Source organism: Glycine max, chromosome 6 (genome assembly GCF_000004515.6).
Source record: "Glycine max cultivar Williams 82 chromosome 6, Glycine_max_v4.0, whole genome shotgun sequence".
Classification (NCBI taxonomy): Eukaryota; Viridiplantae; Streptophyta; class Magnoliopsida; order Fabales; family Fabaceae; genus Glycine; species Glycine max.
Window position 1 is genome coordinate 6,293,100 of NC_038242.2, and position 23,907 is coordinate 6,317,006.

The window sequence follows — 23,907 nt, forward strand, 5'->3', positions numbered from 1 at the left end:
AGTGGACGCTGTCGGTTTGGAGTTGGAGTGCGTAGTGGCGTAGTACATTCAGTTATCTTTATCCCCCCATATTTCGTGTTTATATTATTTCTAATTTCTAATCTAAACTGAGCTTTTAAAATTACAAAAGAAACACCATACTTTAAAGCCCAGAGTGCAACGTACTTTGCAAAAACCCTAAACCCTCTCTCTTTCTCTCTCGGCGACTCTGCACTCATCAATGGCAACGCAATCGTTAGACGAAGAAACAACTAAGAAAGTCATACGACAGGTATCACTCATACTCCAATCTTGCTTTCTATTTCAACTTTTATTTTTCTATGATCATTCAATTTTCGAGTTTTTTCTTTTTGGCTCAGGTTGAGTTTTATTTCGGCGATAGCAACCTTCTCACCGATGGTTTCATGAGGAATAGTATCACTGAAAGCGAAGATGGCAGTATCCTTGTTCTTCAGTATTAACTGTTCTTATTTATTTATTTATTTTAAGTGTAGCGCTTTTGTAGAGTAATTTGAATTTTTCATTGTTGGCCTTGACTGTGGTCTCACAGTGATTAGTTTGGCGCTGATTTGCTCGTTTAATCGAATGCGAAAGCACCTTAATTTGGGTGATGTAAAGCCCGAAGAAGTGGCCCAAGATACCGTGAATGCTGTTGCTCAAACTTTGAGAAATTCAGCTACACTCAAGGTCTCCGAAGATGGTTAGTTTACTAAGCTCAGGTTCTTTTTGTTTTTTGGTGATTGAGAGATGAATTCGTCATAAATGAACTTATTTGCTGTTTAGTTGTCACTCAAATGTTTATTTTTGTATGTTCATAGGTTAAATGAAGAATGATTAATTATATCCTGGGTTTTTCCTTCTTTTTTATTTGTATGTTTCAGGGAAAAAAGTTGGCAGGAAAACTGAACTTCCAAAGCTAGAAGAGGTTGAGCAGGTGGAGATAAGAACACTTGCTGTATCGCCATTTGAACATGATCTGAAGCTTGAAGATGTGGAGAAACTCTTTGGTCAATATGCCAAGGTAATAATATTAACACTGGGGAGTCCGGGACCTGTATCATGATTTACATGCTAACTTTTGAGTTAAAAAGCACTGTGTTTCTTTTACTTATCCGAGTTGTTAATGTATGGTGTGAGCCAACTGGAGTCAAAACTGCATGAAAGAAGTTTCTTAATGTTCTTGATTGACAGGGAATTAAGACTATATACAAAATGCTTCTCATACACTTAGGACATTATGCATCATTTAAAGATAAACCATGACATTGTATTCCTCTGGTTAATTTTTGAGTGCTTTAGATTTATGTAGTATGTATTACTTTCAATGAGTAGACAATCCGTGTTGTCTAGCTGATAGTTCTTTAAGTGCGAAGTATTTTGTGTGAGCTCCTTTCTTTCTAATTTAAATTTATATTATATATATATTTTGGGGTTTCAGGTTAATAGTGTCCGGCTTCCCCATCATGTTGGAGACAAAAAGTTCTTCTGTGGCACTGCTCTTGTAGAATTTTCTTCAGAGGAAGATGTAGAAAAGGTCATGAAGGAAAAATTGGTATATGCTGGGGCTGAGTTAGAATTAAAACCAAAGTAAGAAAATTCTTATAGCCTCCCAACACCTGAACCTGAAATTAATTATATTAAAAAAAGGTCAAATATTTGGCTTCTTAAAATAATTTCTAAAATATGTGCTATGAGGGGTTCCTTTATGTTAAAGAAAGTATTGCAATAAGAATTGCACATTTATTCTCTATATTTCTGAAAAATATAAATAAAAGGAGTTCCGTTGGTGCCAAGTTCTCCTGGCATAGTTTTATGAAGAATTTAAATTCACTTCATTGCTGCTTGTAACTTGTGCTTGTGTTACTAAGTTTGAGAATTTTGGTATTTGAGACCGTCTGATTATATTTGCCCAATTCAGGAAGGACTTTGATGCAGATAGAGAAAAAGAACTAGAAGATTATAAAAAATCTCGTCCACCTGTGGGTTCAAATCAGCAGAATAACACAAATGTAGAAGAAGAGTAAGAAGCTACCAACTTTTAATCGCCCAAAAGAAAGTACATATAGAAACTGATAGTTTTCATTCAATTTCATAACAGCTACCCTAAAGGCTTAATTATTGCCTTCAAACTAAAGAGCATTTCAGATGAAATTCCTTCAGAACAAAATGGTGTTGACCAACAAGCCAAGGACAATAGTGTTGTCTCCAAAACAGATGAAAACCCCCACTCTGAAATTACTTCAGGAGAAAATGACCAAATGGTAACAGAAAATGTTGGCGATGATGAAGAAAACTCTGAGACGAAAGAAGCAAAGGAAACTGAAAGTGAAGAAAACAATGGGATGAAAGAAGGAAAGGTAACCGAAGGTGAAGACAAGAAACGACAAGCTGGTGGAAAATTTTCTGCCGCTGCTTACAAGGACAACATGGATGTTGTCTCACGTGAGGATTTGAAGAGTGTCTTTGAGAAATTTGGTACAGTGAAGGTAATCGGGTTTCCTCCTTCCTCCAGCCTGTAGAACCGTACGCCTTCTGTTAAATGTTTGTTCTAGGTTTTGCAGCTGTCTATTATAAGTTATAACTATCACCCTCTCCCCCTGGAGTTTGTTTTACTGTTTCTGGAAGGAGGATACATTTCTTTTTTGGATTTGTTTGATTACCCTGATGGCAGTTAGATTCCTGTAACTGAAATTGTCAAACTTTCTTAATTGATTAAATACTCTTGATTTCCTGCTTAGTACATTGATTTCAAGATTGGAGCAGAGTCAGGATACATTCGCTTTGAAGAAACTGAAGCTGCTCAGAAAGCACGTGCTGCTGCAGTTATTTCAGAAAAGGATGGCTTGGTTGTAAAGAATTATATTGCTATTCTAGATCCAGTGACTGGTTAGTTCTACTTCAATTTCTTTTTTTCTTAAACAGTTATCTAATTTTTGTTTGGATTTCGTTTGTGGGCTTAAAATACTATTTCTCATAATCAGTTTCCAATGTACTCTATTTAAATTGAAAAAAATATTGCACTCGATGAACAAAACCTCTTAACTAGGAGGAAAGGGATTTGGATATGGGAGAGAACAGTAGCTGAGATTAGTACCAAAGTGGTATCTTCTGACAGTGAAAATTGGATCGGGTTAAGTTGAGAGCCACTTTTATTTGTTATGGTGATCACAGGTGAGGCCGAAAAAGAATACTGGAACCTGCTTCGTGGTAATCAAGGCAAGCACCGTGAATTTAAGAATAAGCAGGGAAGGTACGTGACTGGATTCAACGATGCCGTGAATTTGACTTTAGCAATTGTCTATACTTTTTTACTGTGTTGTTGGATGCTCATAAAAAGGTGGAACTTAAATTAATTATATCTCTCTTTGCAGGGGAGGATGGCATGGTAGAGGGGGCAAACATGCACGCTCTAGAGATAACGGGTCTAGAGATCGCCGAAATAAGGCTCAGAAAGTTGATGCTGCATAATGGGTTGGTTGCCTGATGTATTATCCCCTAATATATACTCAAGTTTTGATTTTATGGTTCGTTGTAACATGGCACATTATCATTACTTGCAATATTTCTTTATAATTTATAATTTATCGCATGCCATTTATTTCTCTCTATTCAGTCTATTGTTTGTGTGGTTCATACTGAACCTAATTATGGATTAGAATATCGCAGAGTAGATGATTCGATAAAAAGTTGATAACTAAAAGCCCAAAAAACAAAAAAAAAAATTATATAACCCTAAGACATTATTTTCACCTTTTGTTGTTTCTTGCAATTCTATTCATTGAATTGTAGAGAATAGAGTACGATATGCGGTATCAATGTCTAATAATGGTGTATATTGTTGGGGGTAATAAGTAAAATCTGAGGTGGAAAAATACTTTGTTTTTTTAAACTTATGGAAAAAAATATTTTTGCAAAAAAAGAGTGTCACTAGGAAGGAAAAGACAAACGATCAAAGATAGAAGGAAAACAGAGTGTCGATGGAAAATTGAATGTTCACACTTTAAAACATCTCAAAACATATGTAAGAATATAATAAAAAATATAAAATTAAGTTGTACACTAAAATAATTAAAAAATATAAACATTACGAAATAAGATTACTGTGACTTGAATTAAAATTAGTAAAAATCAAACTAGTTGTGAGTCGATTTTGAAATAATTATTGTATAAAGGATCCTGAGTACTCCTAGTTTTGAGAGAATAATTTTTTTATTATATAATTCTCTTATTTTATTTATTAAAAATACCAAAAATAGAATGAGAAAATTTTGAAAAAAAAATCTTTTAATTTTGATAAAGAGGACATTTAAATCAAGGCATATCTAAAATGATATAATTATCTTAAAAAAGTATATGTTAATTTTTTTAAAAACAGAATTTATTAAAATCATTAATGCACTTAATAATCATAATTTCAAATAAAAATGCTTTATTTGACAAAATTCTATAAAATTAGTTCTCCAAAATTAATTTGCCACTGATAACTAATATTATAAGAACATTAATTAAGAAATATGGAAAAAAAATTTATTAAAAAGAACCATTAGTGTATTCTTAAAATAATTTCGAGTGTATCTTAATGTAATTTTAACACTTTTAAAATATTAATTCTTTATTTAATAAACATTGAATAACAAGACCCAGTTAACTTTGGTTGTATAAGAATAAAACTTAAGAAGTATTCGAACAGTAGCCTATCATTGACTCAAATTATATGGTCAATTTGAATGATATACTAATTGATCTGTTTATGTGTAAATTTGTTGGTATTAAACAGGAATAAACGCGACAATCACATATGCCATGTTTGATATTTCCCATGTTGCGTTCGGATTTCTGAGGCATATCTAAAATGAGTATCAAACTATCTTTGACTATTAACACAATCTTAGTTAACATGAAACTACTATTATTAGCATTAAAGAACAATTAGTTCAATTGAAATATTTCAAAGTTAGTTCATCCATCTCTTTTGATATAAACCTTTTTCAATATTTCTACGCACTTCGCCACGATATACTTATTGGTATTTTCTTGATACAATATTTATTTGTCAGCTTTCTTTTCTTCTAAAAAACTTGTCTATTATTTTACGATAAACTCTACTTTAAAAATAACCGAAGTTTCAAATCTTTAATCATTTTAATTTTTATGTAAAAATTAAAATTTTATTCTGATGCTATACTATTTTTTGAAGTATGTATTAAATGCATGAATAAAAGAATAAAAGATATGGTAAATTTTGATAAAAAAAAAAAGATATAGTAAATTCTTTCAACCGTTTTCTTGTATCAGAATTACATTAACCGTCGTGAAACGTAAGATCGACTAATTTTAAAAAAGATTTGATTTTTAATGCTTATTAAATGTAAATTTAATAGCACTAAGAGTAATAATAGCTATCTTTACCTTTAATGTAAATTTTTATTCTCATTAAATGTAATTTTAATATTACTAATAGTAGTAGCTAGCTTTATCTTTATTGTAAAAAAAAAAGCAGGATCACTCTAAATAAATAAAACAATGAGTATAAATTTGAAGAAAGAAAGAAAAAAGAGAGAGAGAGAGAACAGAATAGTATATTTTTTAAAAATAAAACTTGCCCGTTGTACTTTTCGAAAAAAATGTACGCTACCGTGCCGAGATGGAAACATTTATCCGACGTGTCGAGATCTGAACCTTTTATATGCCAAAGATGTTCGAGCTTTAAGCATAGGGTTTGAAACGCAAGAGTCCGCCCCTTTATGTTTGAATAGAGACGAGGACCGTTTAATTTAACTCTTTTTCTCTCTTTTGTTTTCTTTTCCTTCCATTCTTCTATTCTGGGTTGTGTGGTGGTTGATGTGCATTTGCAGATCTTGTTTACTTCGCCATCGCTCGCGTGTGGATCTGCAAATGCGCACCGTTTCGATCGCTTCAGCTTCGTCTATTATCAATCTTTCTCTGAAGCTCAGTCCGGTGAGATATCCTTAACGGTCACATTTGCATCTTCGTGTTCGTTCTCCGATCTTCAAATTGTCTTTTCTTAACTTTGATCTTGTTAGGCGAGGAATTTTACGAATCCTTATTGGATTCCGAGTTTTTGAACAACTTTAATTTGAATTGCTCTGTCTTTTTTCTTCTTCTTCTATTATTTTAATTTTAAAATCATGTTTGTGATTTTGAAAGTTTGAATTTGTCCTCTTCGACTGAGATTCTAGTAACGAATTATGTAATTGGGCTAGTGGTTGATGGTGGATGTAGCTTGTGTGGTGCAAGCGGTCGAGCTTCAAAAATGGTGATGTTTTTTGGTTAATGAAAAAATTCTGTTCTTAAAATCATGTTTTCTTACCTTCGATCCTGATCGCTGTGGAATTTTAGGAATCTTTATTGGATTTTGAGTTTTTGACAACTTTAATTTGAATTGCTGTGTGTGTGTGTGTGTGTTTTTTTTTTCTTTTTTAATTTTAAAAATCATGTTTGTGATGTTGAAAATGTCAATTAGTCTTCATCCACTGTAATTTTAGTATCGAATTATGTAATTGAGCTATTGGTGGATAAGTTAGATGTTGACTCGTGTGATCGAAGTGGTAAATCTTCAGAAATGGAGATATAATGTGATTTTTTGAAAATTTTGAATATTCTTTTCTCCGATTGTTTGGTTGAGAAAAAAAATCTTTGATTCTTTTTTTTTTCTTTCTATTTTTGCTTTTAACTTCTCCTGATTCCTGTGTTTGTTTGCAGAAGTTTGTTCATGGGATCTCTTAATTGAGGGAGGGATTATAATGATTTGGAGAAGCAACTGGAGAGAGAATTGCAGTCCAGTGGGAATTGGGGTATTCTATTTTAGTTATCTGCCAACAAACTATGGAAGGTGACCAGACAATCCCTGCTGCATCAGATGTGGTGATAGAAGGTGTTCAGAAAATTAGAGCTCTTAATGGGTAATTCTTAAAATCATCTCTGTTTAATTACATTCGTTCTTTTAATATTATGAAGGCCTTTAGCATTAGCGTGATACGTGAGTGAAGTGAAATTATACTGGTGTTTAGCCTGTTTCTCTCTAGTTCAACACTTAACAATTGACATGTTTATAAGTGGAGCTGTTACATGCTATCTTTTTAAAAATAATTTATTAATTTCCTAATAAATTTTTTATGTTCCAACTTTATTCTTGCTCTCTCTGTGTCCTGTCCTTTCTCTTGAACAAATAATGTTTCACATATAAAAATAAAGAAAGACAAAAGAAACCTTTGTAGATAACCTTAGTAAATTGTTTCTATGAACACAATGAAGTGAGTTTTTTCTTACGGTGAAATACATATATGTAGGAGGACTACTGGCCCTACAAGGCGCTCTACCAAAGGACAATGGACACCTGAAGAGGTGAGTTTTTTTTAAGCACTTAAAACATATTTCATTTTTGGAAATATGGTAATGTTTTGCTTGTGCTACACTTTTTTTTTTTAAATTTATCTATTTATAGACTGGTAATGTTTTAATTGTACTATAAAATTCTGTAACTGGTGAAACTAAGCATGTTTACGACTTATTCAAATGAATTTTGCATGTAAAAAATATGTTTACTTACAATCAGTTATAGTTTATTTTTTTGAATTTTGTTACCACAAAAAATGGTCATAATACATTTTTTTTAATATTTTTGATATGTTTGTGCATTTAGAACTTTAAGAGTTAAGAGCTTCTAGGATATAAAGTTTGATTGATAATTATATTGTATATTATTTGGTGATATTCATGTGTTTTGTTTTTGCAGGACGAGATTTTGCGGAAGGCTGTTCAGCGTTTCAAAGGAAAGAACTGGAAAAAAATAGGTACTATTTTGGTAGCAGACCCACTTATATAGTGTGCATTTCCAATTTTATTAAGTTATATGCTTGAAATTTAATATGCTTAACGGGGAGATATAAATTGGGGGAAAAAGGACTACGTTTCATGGGGTTCAATATTTTGGTCCCCTCCACCAGTTTGGTATTTCTACTCTATTTCTCACATACACACAGAGACATATTAAGCACTTTTAATTTACCCAAACTAATTATGCAATATTTTGTTATGTGACCTGTTCTGATTGCCGAATTTGTATGTAGCTGAGTGTTTCAAGGATAGAACTGATGTACAATGCTTGCATAGGTGGCAGAAAGTCTTAAATCCAGAACTTGTCAAAGGTCCATGGTCTAAAGAGGTAATCTCTACTTTCCATTTCTTGCCCGTGCTGATCTTATCTCTACATGTTAGTATTTATTTTGATGTAATATTAGAATGTATAATTTTTCTGTTTACACATCTAATGTGAAGTCATCTATCGAATCTGAATGCAAACAGGAGGATGAAATAATTATTGATTTGGTGAATAGATATGGACCTAAAAAGTGGTCTACTATCGCACAACACTTACCTGGACGTATTGGTAAGCAATGTCGAGAAAGGTATGGAGGCTATTGGATTTCTATTGCTTTGCGTAAGCCACTAGCATCATTAATGCATCTTTTGTGATAAATTAGAGTATAATAATAAAATATTTTATTCAGATTACCTTTATTCTTATTGCCTCATATCATATTGGAGAATTTCGATAGATGTAGTTAATTCTCACTTATATAATTTGTAAAATGTATAGGTGGCATAATCATCTTAATCCTACTATAAATAAGGAAGCATGGACGCAGGAAGAGGAGTTGGCTCTCATACGCGCACATCAGATTTATGGGAACAGATGGGCAGAATTAGCGAAGTTATTGCCTGGAAGGTAAATACATATTGAGTTCCTTCTTTTTTGGAAGGTAAATACACATATTGAATTACTTGTGCTTATGTGGCAACAGGACAGACAATTCTATAAAAAACCATTGGAATAGTTCTGTAAAAAAAAAATTGGATTCTTACTTGGCATCAGGCCTGCTTACTCAGTTACAAAATGTACCACTTGTTGGAAATCCGAATCAACCTATTGCTTCCATCTCTTCGAGGTTGCAGCAGAGTGGAGATGATAATGGTCCCAGGGGAACTGAAGGAGAGGAAGTTTCACAGTGTAGCCAGGAGTCAGCTAATGCTGGTCACTTTTCATCAGCCAGAGATATGAGCAGTGTTGTTTTACAAACAGGAGAGGAATACAGACCAAGTGAAGAACCTAGTCAAGCATCCTGTTCAGAGCCATATTATGTGTCTCTGGATGAAGTAACTGCATCCCTTCAAGACATGGCTGGCCAAGAGATTTGCACTTCTCAATTCATTGAACAGAAATATTCACACAAACCTAGAAATTCCTCAAACGGGGACTGCCAGCTTGATTTACTTGACTTGACCAATATTTCCTCACTGGACTTTGGGCAGGAATCATCACAGATGCAAAATGATTGCGTAGCTCCTAGTGAAAATCACAACATTGTGAATGTTCCGTTTCAGACTTCGATGGGGTTAGGTGTTGCAACGACCATGGGACCTACATCTGTTAAACCAGAACACATGTTGATGTCTGATGATGAATGTTGCAGAATCCTATTTTCAGAAGCAATAAGTGATGAATGCTTTTCTTCTGGAGATTACAGTAAAGGTGTAAACATGGTTAACTTGTCAGGATGTACCTCATTTCTTTGTCAGTCATCATTACCATCTGTCCCATCAGTAGTTTCTTCTGCTGGTGATAGGTTGACGTATACATATACAGCCGAAGCCAATCAGTTGGTTGGGTCTGAGGATCAGCAGTTTGTCTCCAGAACACAGGACAACATAATTTATGCTAATGACTTGTCCAGTTCTCCTTGTATCCATAGGATAGACAGCACAGAAATGCAAGAGCCATCAGATGTTGTGAAAGGTGATTCAAAATTGGTCCCTGTAAATAGTTTTGGCTGTGGATCAGACGCTAAGCAAACTTCCTATCCAACGGATGAAAAGCCAAATATGCTTACAGAACAGGAGGACAAAGGTGCCCTATGTTATGAACCTCCCCGCTTTCCAAGCTTGGACATTCCTTTCTTAAGCTGTGATCTTATACAATCTGGGGGTGATATGCAGCAGGAATTCAGTCCCCTAGGTATCCGCCAATTTATGATGTCTTCTATGAATATGGACCTAACTCCTTTTAGATTATGGGACTCACCTTCTCGTGATGATAGTCCTGATGCTTTGTTAAAAAGTGCGGCTAAAACCTTCACAGGTACACCATCTATATTAAAGAAACGAAACCGAGACCTTTTATCTCCACTATCAGATAAAAGAATTGACAAGAGACTTGAGATTGAAATGACATCAACCTTGATAAAAAACTTTTCCCGATTGGATGTCATGTTTGATGACAATGAGACTCAGGGAGCAGATTTGCTTCCTGCATCTTCAATGCAAAAGAGGGACTCTGGTACCTCTGTTGAAGGTGATAAACAGAATTGTGGACAAGCTGTTAAAGTGGAACAAGTAGAGGATAAAAACAAGTCTGCAATTTTGAACGACAAAAAATCAGAAGACGATTCGGGTGATAACAATTCTCTGGATAAAATTAAGCAGCAACCTCTTGATGTTGATTCTGAGATAAAGAATGATGCTAGTGCTGCTGCTGAAATTGTAAGTATTATTCTCTTGTAATAAGCTGTTAATCGAAATTTGTAAATATTTACTTATGCCGTTATTTTTTTTTGTCAGGTGCAACAACCATCTGGAATTTTGGTTGAACATGATAGGAATGATCTGTTACTGTATTCACCTGATCAGGTTAATTTGAAATCAGAAAAAAAAATTAGTTTAAGCGCTAGAACTAAAAAAAATCCATGCTCAAGGATTAACTCACCATCTGCTTGGGTAAAGGAGCATGAAAGACTTTCAGTTGCTGTTACTTGTGTACAGTCTATCAGTTCATCAGGCCCGGGGGAGAATTCGGGTGATCACATTGGAAACGATGGTGGTCTTGAAACATGTAACATGTAATTTTCTTCAAACTAATTACATTATCATTTGCTAACTGTTTCCATTTTCCATTATTTATTTGGGTTTTTATTAACAAGGCCGAGTTATTTGATCAACCTCCAATAAGGAGTGAGGCTTCATCCATTTAACCTTATTTGATGTTACTGTTAATAGTTTAAGCTGCTGCAATGGAAAGTTCTCCCGTTATGCGGCACTTGAAATATTCATTTATCTAGTTTTTGTTATTTGCAACGTTTTGAACTCTAATGACAATTGTTGCCATTGACCTTTTGCTTTAATTTTCAAATTATTCAGTGTCAACTCACTGTGGTTCTGACAACTGCTTGTTTGATTTCAGATTTGGTGGAACACCTTTTAGGAAAAGCATTGAATCACCTTCAGCATGGAAATCTCCTTGGTTCATGAACACTTTTTTGTCCAGCCCCAGGATTGATACTGAAATTACAATTGAGGTACTGTAGGTTCTGTTGGATAATAATTTTCTTGAAGTAGATTTTAATTCACCACAATAAAAACAGAGCATTTTTACAGGATTTTGGGTATTTCATGAGCCCTGGTGACAGAAGCTATGATGCAATCGGGTTGATGAAACAGATCAGTGAACAAACTGCGGCTCAATATGCCAGCGCTCAAGAGATTCTGGGAAATGAGACTCCTAAGGCATTACCAAAAGATGCTTCCAGAAACGACAGGGATGAAGATCAGGAACATATCGATGCTCATAATCAGCATGGGAACCATTGTCAGTTGGCTTCAAGTGCTCTGGTAAAGCTTAACTTAGTCCATTGTCCTTTGATCGACATATTCACTTGATCCTTTCCCATAAGTCCTATCCCTTAAGTTTTTCTTGAAAGCTGAAGCATATGTAGATCTATATATTTCATCATGTGGCAAGAGAAACACAAATAACATATTTAGAATATAGATATCATAATATTTCACCATCAAGGAGAAACACAACTATCCTAGTTAAAACTATAAGTGGTTTATTATGTGTGTCTGTTTAGAAACAAAGCTGCAGCTGAATTCCATCCCCCTTTCCGGTGTTAAAAGTGACACACAAAATCTTCACTAATAATTTTATTTTTCACTTTAAAAAGCATAAGCTTAAAAGATTTGAGCCATTGGAGATTTCAGGATCCCTGCACTGCAGTTATTTTCTTATGCTTAAAGGAAATTATATGTTTGCAGGTGGAGCGACGTGTACTTGACTTCAGCGAATGTGGAACTCCGGTCCGAGGTGATAGCAGCAAATCCTCAGCTAAGAACTTTTCAAGCCCTTCTTCGTATTTGTTGAAGGGCTGTAGATAGTTGATCGTTTGCACCGAAATGCTATAAAGCCTTCATCTCCAAGTATATTTTATATATAGTTTACTATTTTTTTTTATCTATCTTATATAGTGATAAGACTTGAATTTGTAATTGTAACAAAAAATTCTATTTAAGCTTGTGACGATTCTTGATTCTTAATTTGTCACCTCTATAGTAAGCAAATACACATGAGATGATTTATAACATTCTTCTTGGGTTATATTTTTTTTCTCTTACCAATTGTCCGCGACAGTCAGCACCTACAATTACAAACAGCTATGGAGGTAGGTGAAAGAGCAAGAAATCTCAAAATCTTGCTCTTTATAAATCGTATTACAATGATAAAATAATATTATTATAAATGAATTATCAAATTTTTTAAGTCATCATATTTTAATATCAAGAACGCAATTGCTATGCGAGTTGATTAAAAATAGGATAAATTATTTGATTAAGTTTGTCGTTATTACTACTTATATAAGTGCAACGTTATTATAAATTTCCTACATTATATTTGATTCTCACGAATAAAAGAAGATAAAAGTCATTGGCTTTCTTTCTGGGTTGTCTATTGATCTCATTAGTTCACTCAGTTGAGGAATGTTCCTTGAGTCTTTTGAGTTAAAGGAGCTGATTGGTGTTCAACCAATGGCTAAGTACCCTAAAAAAGTACTTTCTAGGACAAGACTTAGCAGAAAAAAATTAAGTTAAACACTTCCTTCTAACAACCTTAACATGAAATGAATGGTCAATACTCTTATAAATATTTTCGTACTTTCTCTCAACCTCTGATGATAGAAGTATAGAAGTATTGAACATCCAATATACTCTTTCTCTACTCATCTCTGAACCACCGGTTTTTCTCAATGTCACTTTATCCTTTTTCTCTGATAAACTCATTCTTAATCTTATCGGAGATATTCACTCGTGCACCATTCTCATATTTACATTATATTTATTCATAATACTTGGTTCCATATGACATCCCGAGTCTTTCTAATAGTATGATTTAGACATTCCGTTTCACACACCCCACCACAAATCTATCTCGCCACATTTGAGTTTAAACTAATCCATCGGATGTTTGTTTCTTTCCAACAAGGACCCTCGGAAAAAAAAATCCCCCTAAGAAACATTTGATCATGCCACATTGGGAAACGGAATAAAAATGTTATAATGCTAAATCTCTGGATGGAGCCCGGTAGGCAGAAAAGTTTCCTTTAAAAATCTCACATCAAATAAAAGGTTTCATTGTTGATGTTGACAATTATTAAACAAAAATAATGGAAGTTCTCCTATAGGGACTAGGGAGCATGTTGAAAACTGTTGTCAACATGTTTTAGACAACTCGGGTTACAGCTGCATGTATCGCATCCGCCAGAAGTGGGACAGTTTTGGAACTCAGACCAGCCATGCTAATCCTCCTGCAAAACAAACCGTGCATGTTAAGTCATTTGGAATTTCGGCATAAAAGCATAACTATATATAAGGGTTGTCAAACACGTGTTCAACATAATTGACATTTCTCTTTATTATCCATAACTAAAATATGTGTCTGTGTCTATTTATATAAATCATATCCTGAAGAAAATTAATGACAATGCCTATGTAGTAGATTTGCTGAAAAACGTGTTCAACATAGTTGACATTTCTTTTTATCATCCAAATTCCAAGAAGATAAATCTAACTCGGGGACAAGTTTTCTTCCAAGAGGGGAAGAATTGATATGGAATAATATTTGTTTAGACAATGGTTGCTAGGATACTTAGTTGTTTATCTGACAATGTTTGTTTTAGGTTTATTCCTTCTGGTAAAGATGATTTAGTCAAGTTGTTAAGTTCTATTATCTTGTTCCTTAGTGTTAGGAAAAGTTAGGTGAAAGAGGCATATATATATATATATATATATATATATATAGACCTAAACTAGCTACTGTGAAGCATTCAAATTCAAGTATACAGTAAGTAAAATAATAGTTCTTTGCTTTAAGTGGTATAGCTACTATTCGTGTAATGACTATTTTCCCCCCTTCTTTCTATTATCCTGCATCAAAAAGGGTTTCAAAAAATGTAACCTCTCATCATGGGACATATTCAACTTCATGTTTATTTTACACCGGAAAAGAATTAGACAAATACATGGTAAGCAAGATAACAAGGAGCATTGCTGCCATATTCACAATTGACTGGAGCATAGAATATGCAGAAAAGAGAATGCGTATCATATTCATTTGAACTCATTCAATGAAGTCATAATAAATAGAGTATCTTACCCATCAGATGTCATGTATATATGGAACTCTTTAGTCATGAAGGAAACTTGTTCCGCATTCAATCCAGTGAAAGTAAACATTCCAATCTGTTTGATAATGTGACTCCAATCGCCAGGTGTGCCTGACCAGTTAAAGGAGAAATCAATATAACTGAAATAAACGTATCACAAAAACAGAAAACTAGAAAGAACAGAGTAAGATAGTAAAGAATGATCAAACAATTAATAGCTTCTTGCGTACTAGTGCAAGTGCAACAATAATGATACAGATCCATCCAAAAAGACAAAACTTAAGGAATTGAAAAAGGAACTCAGTAGAGGCTGACCTCAGAAATGAAAAGCATAAAAAAGAAAAAAAAAGGATACAGATCCATCCACAAAGACAAAACTAAAGGAATTATAAAAAGAACTTTGTAGACGCTGACCTCTGGAACATAAAGCATCGAAAAGTTCTTGGCGCATACTGATGATGCGATCAGCCATTGCCTTCAACTCAATAGTCCAGTCATTGAACAAATTCCTGAAAGAGAAGCAAAGACAAGTGGGAAATTTTAACAGAAAAAAGTCACCTAGCAAAAGAATGTGTACTAAGAACACCTCCTAGGCAGTATTCAATATATATGACGAAGCAATCACAACCAGGAAAATCATCATCTTGGATAAAGACAATGCTCAGTATAATCTCCCTTCTAATCAAACATATATTGGAAGAATGGCCTCTATAAATACCAAAGTAGTTACAACCATCAAATTCATTACCACTTGACACTACCATTCAAGACTAGCATTCATCAGAAAAAAAAGAAGTGGGGAAAGAATAATAAGATAGTCAACAACAAATCCTTCTTTGTGTAGTTCATCTTAGGAAAGCAGAAGCTTGGCTCATTACCGGTCCTTGAGAATGGCAGCCACAATGGATGCACCATGAATGGGAGGACTTGAGTACATGGGCCTAATCACTAGCTTCAGCTGGCTCTCAACCCTGCTTGCAACATCAGCTGACTTGCAGACCTAGGTGAGTTTATTTTAAAAAAATTAGGGCAACTTATCAAATCACTAGAAGCTTCTGTCATCAAAGAAAAATAAAAGTGTAAAGTACACTATCTTCCCTTAGGATACAAAGAAAATAACAAGATTCAATGGGACAAAAAACATGCATAATTCAATTATCGTCACTAATAAAAAACTTCATTCTCTCCATTTAATGCTTTGAAGTTCTTACAATGCTTAAGGCGCCAACACGTTCCCCATAAAGACCCAGATTCTTTGCATAGCTTTGTGCTACCAGCAATTCGCCTCCATCAGCAACAAACAAACGAACAGGTTGGGCATCTGCATCTAGACTTCCACTAGCAAAACCCTTTAGAACAAAAAATGATAGTTTAAAAAAATATGTTTTTAATCAAAGAATAGGCATCTGAGACATAGTAAAGATAAATTCTTCTGTGGACATGAACCACCAGGGAAAATGCCAAGAAAAAGGAAGCTAAGCACTCAAAGTTTGATTTCTTCTGCCGGTGCAAAACACCAGGATTCAAGAGATTTCAAGTGGACGGATTTGTAATTTTAATGCACACACACAAATTTCACAATGGTGAGAAGCAAGAAGTTAGTTGCAAGCAAAAGGGGGCTTACCTGATAAGCACTGTCAAAGAAAGGTAACAAAGCTTTTGATCTTATTAGCTGCCTAATCTGCTCCCATTGCTCAAGGGTTGGATCCACACCAGTGGGGTTATGTGCGCATGCATGTAGCAAAACAATAGATCCAGATGGAGCAGAACCAAGGTCTTCCAGAAGTCCTGTAAGGAACAGAGGGAAAAATAACATTAAATAAACTTGATGAATATGAAATTGATCATGATACAATAAGTAACAGACACTTCACAGCTTGATACAATAATTTACAACCTTGAAAGTCAAGTCCTCGTGTTGCTGGAGCATAGTAGCGGTATGTTTTGACAGACAAGCCTGCTAAGTTGAAAACCTTCGGGTGATTGCCCCAAGTTGGTGTTGGCAAGTATATAGTCCGCTGAATTGACAAGTGCAGTAAAAAATGTTAAGGTGGGATCATTAAATTAACATCGGTTAAAAAGGAGGACAAAAAAGTCAAGGACAAAGCACTTTACTTGGTGATAGTGTTTAGCCAAAAATTCACCCCCAACTCTTAAAGAACCAGTTCCAGACAAGCATTGAACAGTGGTAACCCTGTTGTCTTGAATAGCAGGGCTATGACAAAAAATGTAAAACATAAACAATTAGGTACTGATTAGGAAAAATCTTTACAAACAAGAAACCACTGATTTTGTTTCTATTATTAACCTGTCAGCCCCAAAAATAAGCTTAGCACTCAATTTATTAAAATCAGCAAGCCCAACGATCGGAATATATTCCTTGTTGCGTGACCTGAAAATAATGCAGAACAGAACATCATAAAAAGTTCAGAGCATAATGTCACCGGAAATGAGAAGAAAGAAAGTATATTTATAGTGAGGTACTAACACGTCATTTATGAGTTGCTGTTCAACTCGCCTCACTACATTCAAAACAAGAGGTTTTCCTTCCTGGAACGGAACAATTCACAGTATTAGTAAAACTCACAAGTTTCCAGTGGAAGGATTATATTCGATAATTGTTAGTTACATTACAACAGGACATTCTCATGATTCATCCGCTAGCATTTTCAGAAACCAAATTAAATTTAACTACCGATTATATTTATGAATTAACATAATCTAGTAAGAAACAAACAAAAGTGTAACCAAATATCACTCTCACCTCAGTTCGGTAAGCACCAACTCCCAAGTTGAGCTTAACTGGACTTGGATCTTTGTTATAAGCGACAGTTACCTATTTTTTTCAAACACGCAACGAGAGTCAATAAAACGGAGCAAAAACTGATAACGTTTCGTATGAAAGTAGCTCAAGATTAACCGCTTCGGTGTAAAATTTACGTGAACTAATTCTCAAACGCAACGCAACAAGACACAGGCAAAAGGTGTCGTGCGGCTTCGAAATTCATACGTAAACATAATCAGAGCTTAAGATCACGCAAGGAAACAATGAATTTGCACAATAATCAATCCATACCTAGATTCAGTAAACAAAATTAATATCGAATAATCATAATCATCCAAAAAAAAAGTCACTCAAATGATCTATAGATCGTTGAGAGCGAGATCTTAGAAACTCGGAGAACGAAAAGAAAAGAAGAGAAAAAAAGAGGAGGAAATCGCGATCTCGTGTCAAGCGTTATATAATAGTTATGAAATAGAATAAATAAAGAGTGATGCGAGAAGAAAATAGTACCCCGAGGATAGGATCTTCGGGAGCACGAACGAGGTGATTGAAGACGGAATCAGAAGCGGAGGTTGGAGAAGCGGAGATGCTGTCGTGAGAAGCCATTTGCGGAAGGAAGTGTCTAGCGAGAGTGTTGAGTCTGCGATCACAGGGTGGTGAAGAAGAAGAAGAATCCAAAAGAGAGGTGGTAGTTTTGAGAATAACCGGTGGGCGCATGCTGCTGTCTGTATTACTATTAATTATAATTTTCTCGTCTGTAATTAAAGTGCGTGCGTAATGGAAAAGTATTCCCTCCACGAATTACAAAGTTGAGTTTTTCTTATTTCATTTTTTTTCTTCTCCTTCCCCTATTATGTAAGAAGAATGAGTTTGTTTTTTCTTCGCTACTATTATCAAATGGAGTATTAATATGTAATGGATGGCGATTGAAATGTCACCGCTTGTATCATCGTTTAGTCGGTGGGTCTCCTTATCGCTTTCTTCGCTACTGTTCGTCGCTTCTACTTTCTCGATGCAATAAAAGCGTGATACATACCATCTTCTAACATAACCTATTATTATATTATAACTAGTCATTGAAATTAACACCGTGCAAGGTGACAGCACATATATTTTATTTTTATTTTTTAAAAAACATATTTTATATTGTAATAACAAAGCTGAGTAGTAGGAATATGAATATATAAAATTTTCTGTAGCTTTCGTCATTTAAAAAGAATGATAGTATTGGTGGCACTTGACTAGATTGACCTTCACGACTCACGAAAGAATATTTTAATTAAAGTTAATCTTTTGGACATAAATCTAGTTCGATCATGACTTTATCAATGCTTTGGACAGAGATCAAATTATATTATATAATTATGTATATTTAGATATTATCTATAAATAAACCATAACATTTTAAAATAAAAATTATATTAAAATAGATTTTATAATATATTTTAAATAAACTATACTAATACATACACTCTTATATATTATAAAAAGAATAATATAGTATAAGCCTTAAAAGAAATACTTTACAATATTTCTTAAAGAAATGTTTTTTTAGAAGCACTACAAATATTATCAAGAAAGTGGTTTTGTTTTCTTCTTTTTTGAGTTCACCCTAGTAGCATATTTCATATCCATTTTTGTTAATGTATTATCATGAACTGCATAAAAATATTAATTTCAGTTCTATTTTAAAAAAATCAAATCAAGAAACTTTGTAATTTATCATTAATTGTTAACAAGATAAATTTAAAATGTCATGTCATTTACATAAGTTAGGTAAACATTAATAGCCTGTATATAATTGTTAATCTTGACCAAACCTTCTAAACTAGGTTAATGTTAATCCCTTTCGAACTAAGTTAGGTGTTGTGATAAGCACCTTACACAGTCAAGTATTTGAGTCGACCATGATACCTTCGCTTGACATCATAATGCAAGGGCCTAAACTCTCAAGGTCTATGTGACTTCTATGGGACATGACTCATACAACTCACATTGTCTTTAAGTTGTCAGTTTGAAGTTTGAAGTATGATCTCGATCCTCATATACTTTGCATAGGATTATTCCTAACTTCGACAATGATCTTGCTTCTCATGCCCTCATTGAACATTACTTCAAGCCTAAGTTGGATGTGTCACCATTTTGATTCACATGCCCTTTTATCTAGGTTTGGGTTTCACTTTGAACTGAGTTAGATGTCACCTCAAGCAACAACCTGAATCCTTAAGTCCCTCCCTCATTTAGGTTTAGACCTTAATTTAAGCTTGAGTCGAATGTCACCTCAGTCCTTTTCCGTATCTAAATATAATCCTATTTTGATATCATAAACTTGGATCATTTAATTTTATTTATAAAAAAAATCAATTTAGTTACTTCTCCTAAAATTTATCCAAATAATATAGGATTTGAGAGCCCTGTTTGGTTTTTGATCTCGCTCAGATATCAATTTATTTCGCCGGGAAATTATTGCATAATCTATACTAGTACAATCTAACTTGCTGGGAGACGGACAAAAGTGTTAAAGCTATATAATAAATCATGAATCAAATCGAGCAACACACATGAAGAATTATTAACTTCTGTAAGCCCTCTTTTGAAACAATAAATGGGTAAGTTAATTCGTAAAACCAAGTCGGGGAAAGAAAATTTTAGAATTACATGTAGAAAGCTAACTACATCCTCCACCTCAAAACAGACTCCTCAGCAAAAACTCCGCCTGGAGAGCAAGTAGAAAGGGAAACCCACAACGGAATACTACCAAATCCTTTAGCATCTTATAGGCAGTAACTCACTCTAGCTTTATACCGTCCATCTCATTGATCACCCCTTCAAGCTGCAAAACAAAACACAACAAAATGGTCACATACAAGGAAACAGGAAGAAATCTTAGCAAATATGAAAATTATGCAACAGAATGCATTATAAGCATACCTTGACAATCTGACGCAAAAAGTAATCCCCATAACGTTTGGCAGGCTTAGACTCCATAACATGAATTGTGTCCTGCAGGAAATGAGAAAGATGTTCAGAATTTGCAGCCCTGGGCAAGATAGAAACTGGTGAACTGCCATACAGTTCAATTCCAAAAACCTAACTTTTGCATGACACTATGAACCCCTTGTCCAATGTTTACAGCATTGGCACAAGGTAGTCAAGCAGGGAGTCCATTCACCACTGACACCCCTGTGCCTTTGGATTATTCTTAATATACATAAAAGTAAAACATAAGTCAATTAAAACACAAATGGTAAGACTAATCAAAAGACAATCACTGGTGTACTGCTGACTCAGTAATGTATTTGGTGGTCTGAGCTCAGACTTGATCCTTATATCAACAAAGACTTAGAGAGCAAGGAAATGCTATTATTATCAAAGAAACAAATTCAACTGAAAAGGACACTCATGCCAAAATGGCCCAGAAAATCTGTTAACATTCCCAAATAGCATTTGAAATAAGAGAAAAGGAATATTCAGGAGAAAATAGTGAGCAAGCTTACATCATTAATATAGAAATCTAAATCGGCATTGGATGTAATTTTCCCATCACTATCAACAGCATGTGTCTTGTGCTTGTATGTCATCAAGATAGTCCTGTGGCCAAGCATCAAAACGGAAGTGCATGAATAAGCTTATGCACAATTTATATTTTATAAAAAAAAATCCTGATAACCAAGGGGAATGCTAAAATAATTGGATGTCTTGCAACCTTAAGGTGGGTTCATCCACTTCCATGTAACTTGCAAGTTTTGTGAGGGAGATTGTTGAATACACTTTCAAGAAGGTCCGGACACCTGATAGCAACTGTTGTTGCTTTGCTTCATAAAGGAACAGTTTCAACTGAAGTCTATAGGCATCCTGACAAAACAAATAACATTTAGTTATTCACAATTTCACTTGGAAAAAGGGGGAATGTAAGGGAGCAAAAAGAATATCCAAACAATTATTTCTAACAAGTTGAGCAAGTCTGCCAGATCAATGCAAGCCTTTAATGAACCCATAAACATAGAAGGCCCAAGGTGTAAATAGAAGTCTAAGGTCAACATTATGAAAATGAATACCAATATTAAATAAAAAAAATCAAATTCTTGACTGAAAAATTAAATAATAAAATACAGAAAATACACACTCTAAAGATTAAGGTATCTAGCATGCTCTTTAATGAAATCAATGATAACAAGAACTCTAAAATACCAAAATTCACTTCAATGTAGTTCACTAACTGCTCAGTTGACTATTGTTTAGTAGATCATGTTCTCTTCTTCTGTGTGCAGTTTTTAGTTTTTAGGGGATGGATAGATATTCCTAACCAGATAAAACTTCACCCATCAAGATTGTGGAAGGAGAAAAAAATTAGTTATTAGCTCAATAAAGAATTTGAACTTCAAATTTCAGTTTAAGTGGAGCTAACTTCAAATTTGAAGTTTTGGGGGGCTATGCACTCACTCCAAATGCTTTTCTAGTGACCCACATTGCATCAAAGGCATACCTGATTGTAATTTACAAGAGGCTCCTCAAAACTAGGTGCTGAAGGGGTAATGAACTTGGGGCATGCATACGAGAAGAGCTCATCATAGATAGCAAATGCCTCATCATCATATCTCTGCATTCTAACCATCTTTTCACCATACTTCTCACGTAACTGAGAGTTCACAGTTTCATCAACAAGCCTGCTTTGGGGGCAGAGTGAAAGGCTAATTGCCAGCAAGGCATACATTTGTTCATTTTTCTTCAGTATCTGCTCATATTGGGGTGATTTCTGATGATACTGCTTTGTCTTAAAGATGTACAAGAGAATTTTGTTAAATTCACGAATTGCTTCCACATATCTGTAAAATAGGCTACAGGTTAGGCCATGTAATGAGATAAATAAGAGGAGAAAATAATAATAAAAAACACCATCTTGAGGAATAGAATTCTTCAATAGAGACACAGTCTTCAAAACAGCCTTTTTAAATGGAGCATTATTTTAAGCCAACATGCGGCAAACTTTATCCAAAACAATGCACGGGGGAATATGTTGTATTATTGGTCTGATCTTCTAAAAAGATGAAATATTGCAAGTGCATAGTACTCCTGAATAGTTGAGTGTTTACCCATTTCTATTTTTTTAACAAATTAAGGAAATTCAGTACAGAAGTAGATCAGTTTCGGCTAAATGGCTATTATGAGATGGAACAAGACAAATTTAATTTCATTAATTCAATTTATATGACTGTGGAATAATTAGAAAATTACAAAAATGAAACCATTCCATTTTAAACAACAAAGACAAATTAATAGTCCAACGAGGAGTTTCACGACAACCCACAACAAAAAACCACCAATCCTTTTTTGGGTGAATAAACATTACCAATCTACGCTAGCAAAAAAGAAGGCCAATTACAATGGACAAGGTGCTTCAAATGGTAAAATTTTATTCACAAGCTAAGGCAAGAGACATCATCCACAATCTTTAATTACAAATAGCAATGGGAACATATGACCCCACCCAAACGACCATCCAGCATCGATCAGGATTCAGGACTAAAACAAATCCATTCAATAGCATTGTGAAGCTATCAATTCAAGAACACCATGTGATTATATATAAAAACAAACTCACAAACAAAAACATTACCTGCGGAGCATGAGATTGGCGAAACCATAGTGATAAATAGTGGTGATGTGACTCCCAATAACACTAGTATAAACCCCTTGCTGAGTAATATCAATAGGAAGCAAGCACTTGAGCCCAGTATGATAATCCCCCAACAAACAATGAACCCTAAGCAACCCCACCATACTAAAATACCCTAACACCTTTAGCACATTACTCCCCCCGTTGTAATCATACCCATCAGTCGCGGTAAACTGCTCAAGCCCCTCCTTCTCCTGCTCCAGAATCTGAATAATAGCACTCTTCTCCACCAGCGCCTGGAGGAAGTTGAGAACACCGAAAACATTCCACGCCTGGTCGAACTGTCGCAGGAGTGCAATTTCCTGTTCGGTCTTGTTCTTCATCTTGGCCCTGTACTGGCAGAAGCTCTGGAACTGGTAGACGAACTCATCGACCATGTCCCATAGCCACTGGTTGGGGAGCTGCATGTTGACGACGCCGTGGAGGACGACCTGGAAGAGGCTGCAGTAGTTGTCCCACGAGTCGATGCGCTGCCGGAGCGTGGGAGTGAGGCGGGCGTAGAGGTGGCGGAACCACATCTCGCGGTAGAGGAGGCAGAAGACGTGGTCGTTGTCGACGTAGTGAGCGACGGCGTCCACGGAGGGCCAGGGGGTGTCTTTGAAGAGACGCTCCGAGAGGGTCTGGAAGGAGCTCTCGTACATCTGGTGGATCTCGTACACGTTCTTCTCGCGGATGTGGCGGTAGAGGTGGACCACGAAGGATTTTACCGAGTCGGGGACGAAGTTCGGGTCGTACCCTAGCTCCTGCGGTTGTTGCTGCTGTTGGCGCTCTTCGAAGTCTTGGTTCGCCATGGTTGGAGGATGGAACAGGGTTCAGGGGAGGGGAGAGAGGTGCCGAGACAGAAGAAGAACTAGGTTAGGGTTTGCGTGCACACAGTCAGAGAGGAACTGAGTATGTTTAACGCTCTTTACCGAAGCAAAAAAATAAAAAGA

General features: G+C 35.0%; 4 protein-coding genes across 5 annotated transcripts; 2 read left to right on the forward strand and 2 right to left on the reverse strand.

Annotated features, from left to right (window-relative positions):
• Nucleotides 1–3,577, forward strand: LOC100786016 (la protein 1). The gene is made up of 10 exons (XM_003526427.5): nt 1–271; nt 360–438; nt 551–700; nt 882–1,021; nt 1,439–1,587; nt 1,919–2,020; nt 2,099–2,486; nt 2,739–2,886; nt 3,172–3,250; nt 3,372–3,577. Exons 1-10 carry the CDS (start codon nt 221–223, stop codon nt 3,466–3,468), a joined length of 1,383 nt encoding a protein of 460 aa, XP_003526475.1. The 5' UTR covers nt 1–220; the 3' UTR covers nt 3,469–3,577.
• Nucleotides 3,578–5,729: 2,152 nt separating this feature from the next.
• LOC100811335 (transcription factor MYB3R-1) lies at nt 5,730–12,463 on the forward strand. 2 transcript variants are annotated; one of them, XM_003527778.5, is made up of 12 exons: nt 5,730–5,958; nt 6,724–6,923; nt 7,311–7,365; nt 7,757–7,814; nt 8,091–8,185; nt 8,326–8,429; nt 8,621–8,749; nt 8,826–10,560; nt 10,639–10,916; nt 11,258–11,372; nt 11,452–11,685; nt 12,112–12,463. In XM_003527778.5, exons 2-12 carry the CDS (start codon nt 6,847–6,849, stop codon nt 12,229–12,231), a joined length of 3,000 nt encoding a protein of 999 aa, XP_003527826.1. In that variant the 5' UTR covers nt 5,730–5,958; nt 6,724–6,846; the 3' UTR covers nt 12,232–12,463. The 2 variants fall into 2 exon arrangements, with proteins under 2 accessions (XP_003527826.1, XP_040872275.1); XM_041016341.1 differs by having other exon boundaries at nt 6,727–6,923.
• Nucleotides 12,464–13,423: 960 nt separating this feature from the next.
• Nucleotides 13,424–18,166, reverse strand: AAT (aspartate aminotransferase glyoxysomal isozyme AAT1 precursor). Its single transcript, NM_001250612.1, has 12 exons — nt 17,809–18,166; nt 17,278–17,349; nt 17,002–17,063; nt 16,822–16,905; nt 16,629–16,728; nt 16,411–16,531; nt 16,138–16,301; nt 15,725–15,862; nt 15,392–15,513; nt 14,928–15,022; nt 14,504–14,624; nt 13,424–13,655 (listed from the first exon to the last, which is right to left on the reverse strand). The coding sequence occupies exons 1-12, from the start codon at nt 18,013–18,015 to the stop codon at nt 13,571–13,573; spliced, it is 1,371 nt and encodes a 456-aa protein (NP_001237541.1). The 5' UTR covers nt 18,016–18,166; the 3' UTR covers nt 13,424–13,570.
• Nucleotides 18,167–19,867: 1,701 nt separating this feature from the next.
• Nucleotides 19,868–23,907, reverse strand: LOC100786533 (eukaryotic translation initiation factor 3 subunit L). The gene is made up of 6 exons (XM_003526428.5): nt 22,916–23,907; nt 21,785–22,124; nt 21,005–21,153; nt 20,796–20,889; nt 20,230–20,301; nt 19,868–20,131 (listed from the first exon to the last, which is right to left on the reverse strand). Exons 1-6 carry the CDS (start codon nt 23,764–23,766, stop codon nt 20,087–20,089), a joined length of 1,551 nt encoding a protein of 516 aa, XP_003526476.1. The 5' UTR covers nt 23,767–23,907; the 3' UTR covers nt 19,868–20,086.

Excerpts from the sequence above, each read along its gene's own strand:
- LOC100786016 (XM_003526427.5), top strand. The coding sequence starts at position 221 with ATGGCAACGCAATCGTTAGACGAAGAAACAACTAAGAAAGTCATACGA. Across the intron at positions 1,588-1,918 it reads GAGTTAGAATTAAAACCAAA|GAAGGACTTTGATGCAGATA; the intron begins GTAAGAAAATTC and ends TGCCCAATTCAG. Across the intron at positions 3,251-3,371 it reads TTTAAGAATAAGCAGGGAAG|GGGAGGATGGCATGGTAGAG; the intron begins GTACGTGACTGG and ends CTCTCTTTGCAG.
- LOC100811335 (XM_003527778.5), top strand. The coding sequence starts at position 6,847 with ATGGAAGGTGACCAGACAATCCCTGCTGCATCAGATGTGGTGATAGAA. Across the intron at positions 8,186-8,325 it reads AAGGTCCATGGTCTAAAGAG|GAGGATGAAATAATTATTGA; the intron begins GTAATCTCTACT and ends GAATGCAAACAG. Across the intron at positions 10,917-11,257 it reads GGTCTTGAAACATGTAACAT|ATTTGGTGGAACACCTTTTA; the intron begins GTAATTTTCTTC and ends GTTTGATTTCAG.
- AAT (NM_001250612.1), bottom strand. The coding sequence starts at position 18,015 with ATGCGCCCACCGGTTATTCTCAAAACTACCACCTCTCTTTTGGATTCT. Across the intron at positions 15,514-15,724 it reads GTGTTGGCGCCTTAAGCATT|GTCTGCAAGTCAGCTGATGT; the intron begins GTAAGAACTTCA and ends AAACTCACCTAG. Across the intron at positions 14,625-14,927 it reads CGATGCTTTATGTTCCAGAG|GCACACCTGGCGATTGGAGT; the intron begins GTCAGCGTCTAC and ends TTAACTGGTCAG.
- LOC100786533 (XM_003526428.5), bottom strand. The coding sequence starts at position 23,766 with ATGGCGAACCAAGACTTCGAAGAGCGCCAACAGCAGCAACAACCGCAG. Across the intron at positions 22,125-22,915 it reads GCCAATCTCATGCTCCGCAG|ATATGTGGAAGCAATTCGTG; the intron begins GTAATGTTTTTG and ends CCTATTTTACAG. Across the intron at positions 20,302-20,795 it reads TAGATTTCTATATTAATGAT|GACACAATTCATGTTATGGA; the intron begins GTAAGCTTGCTC and ends CATTTCCTGCAG.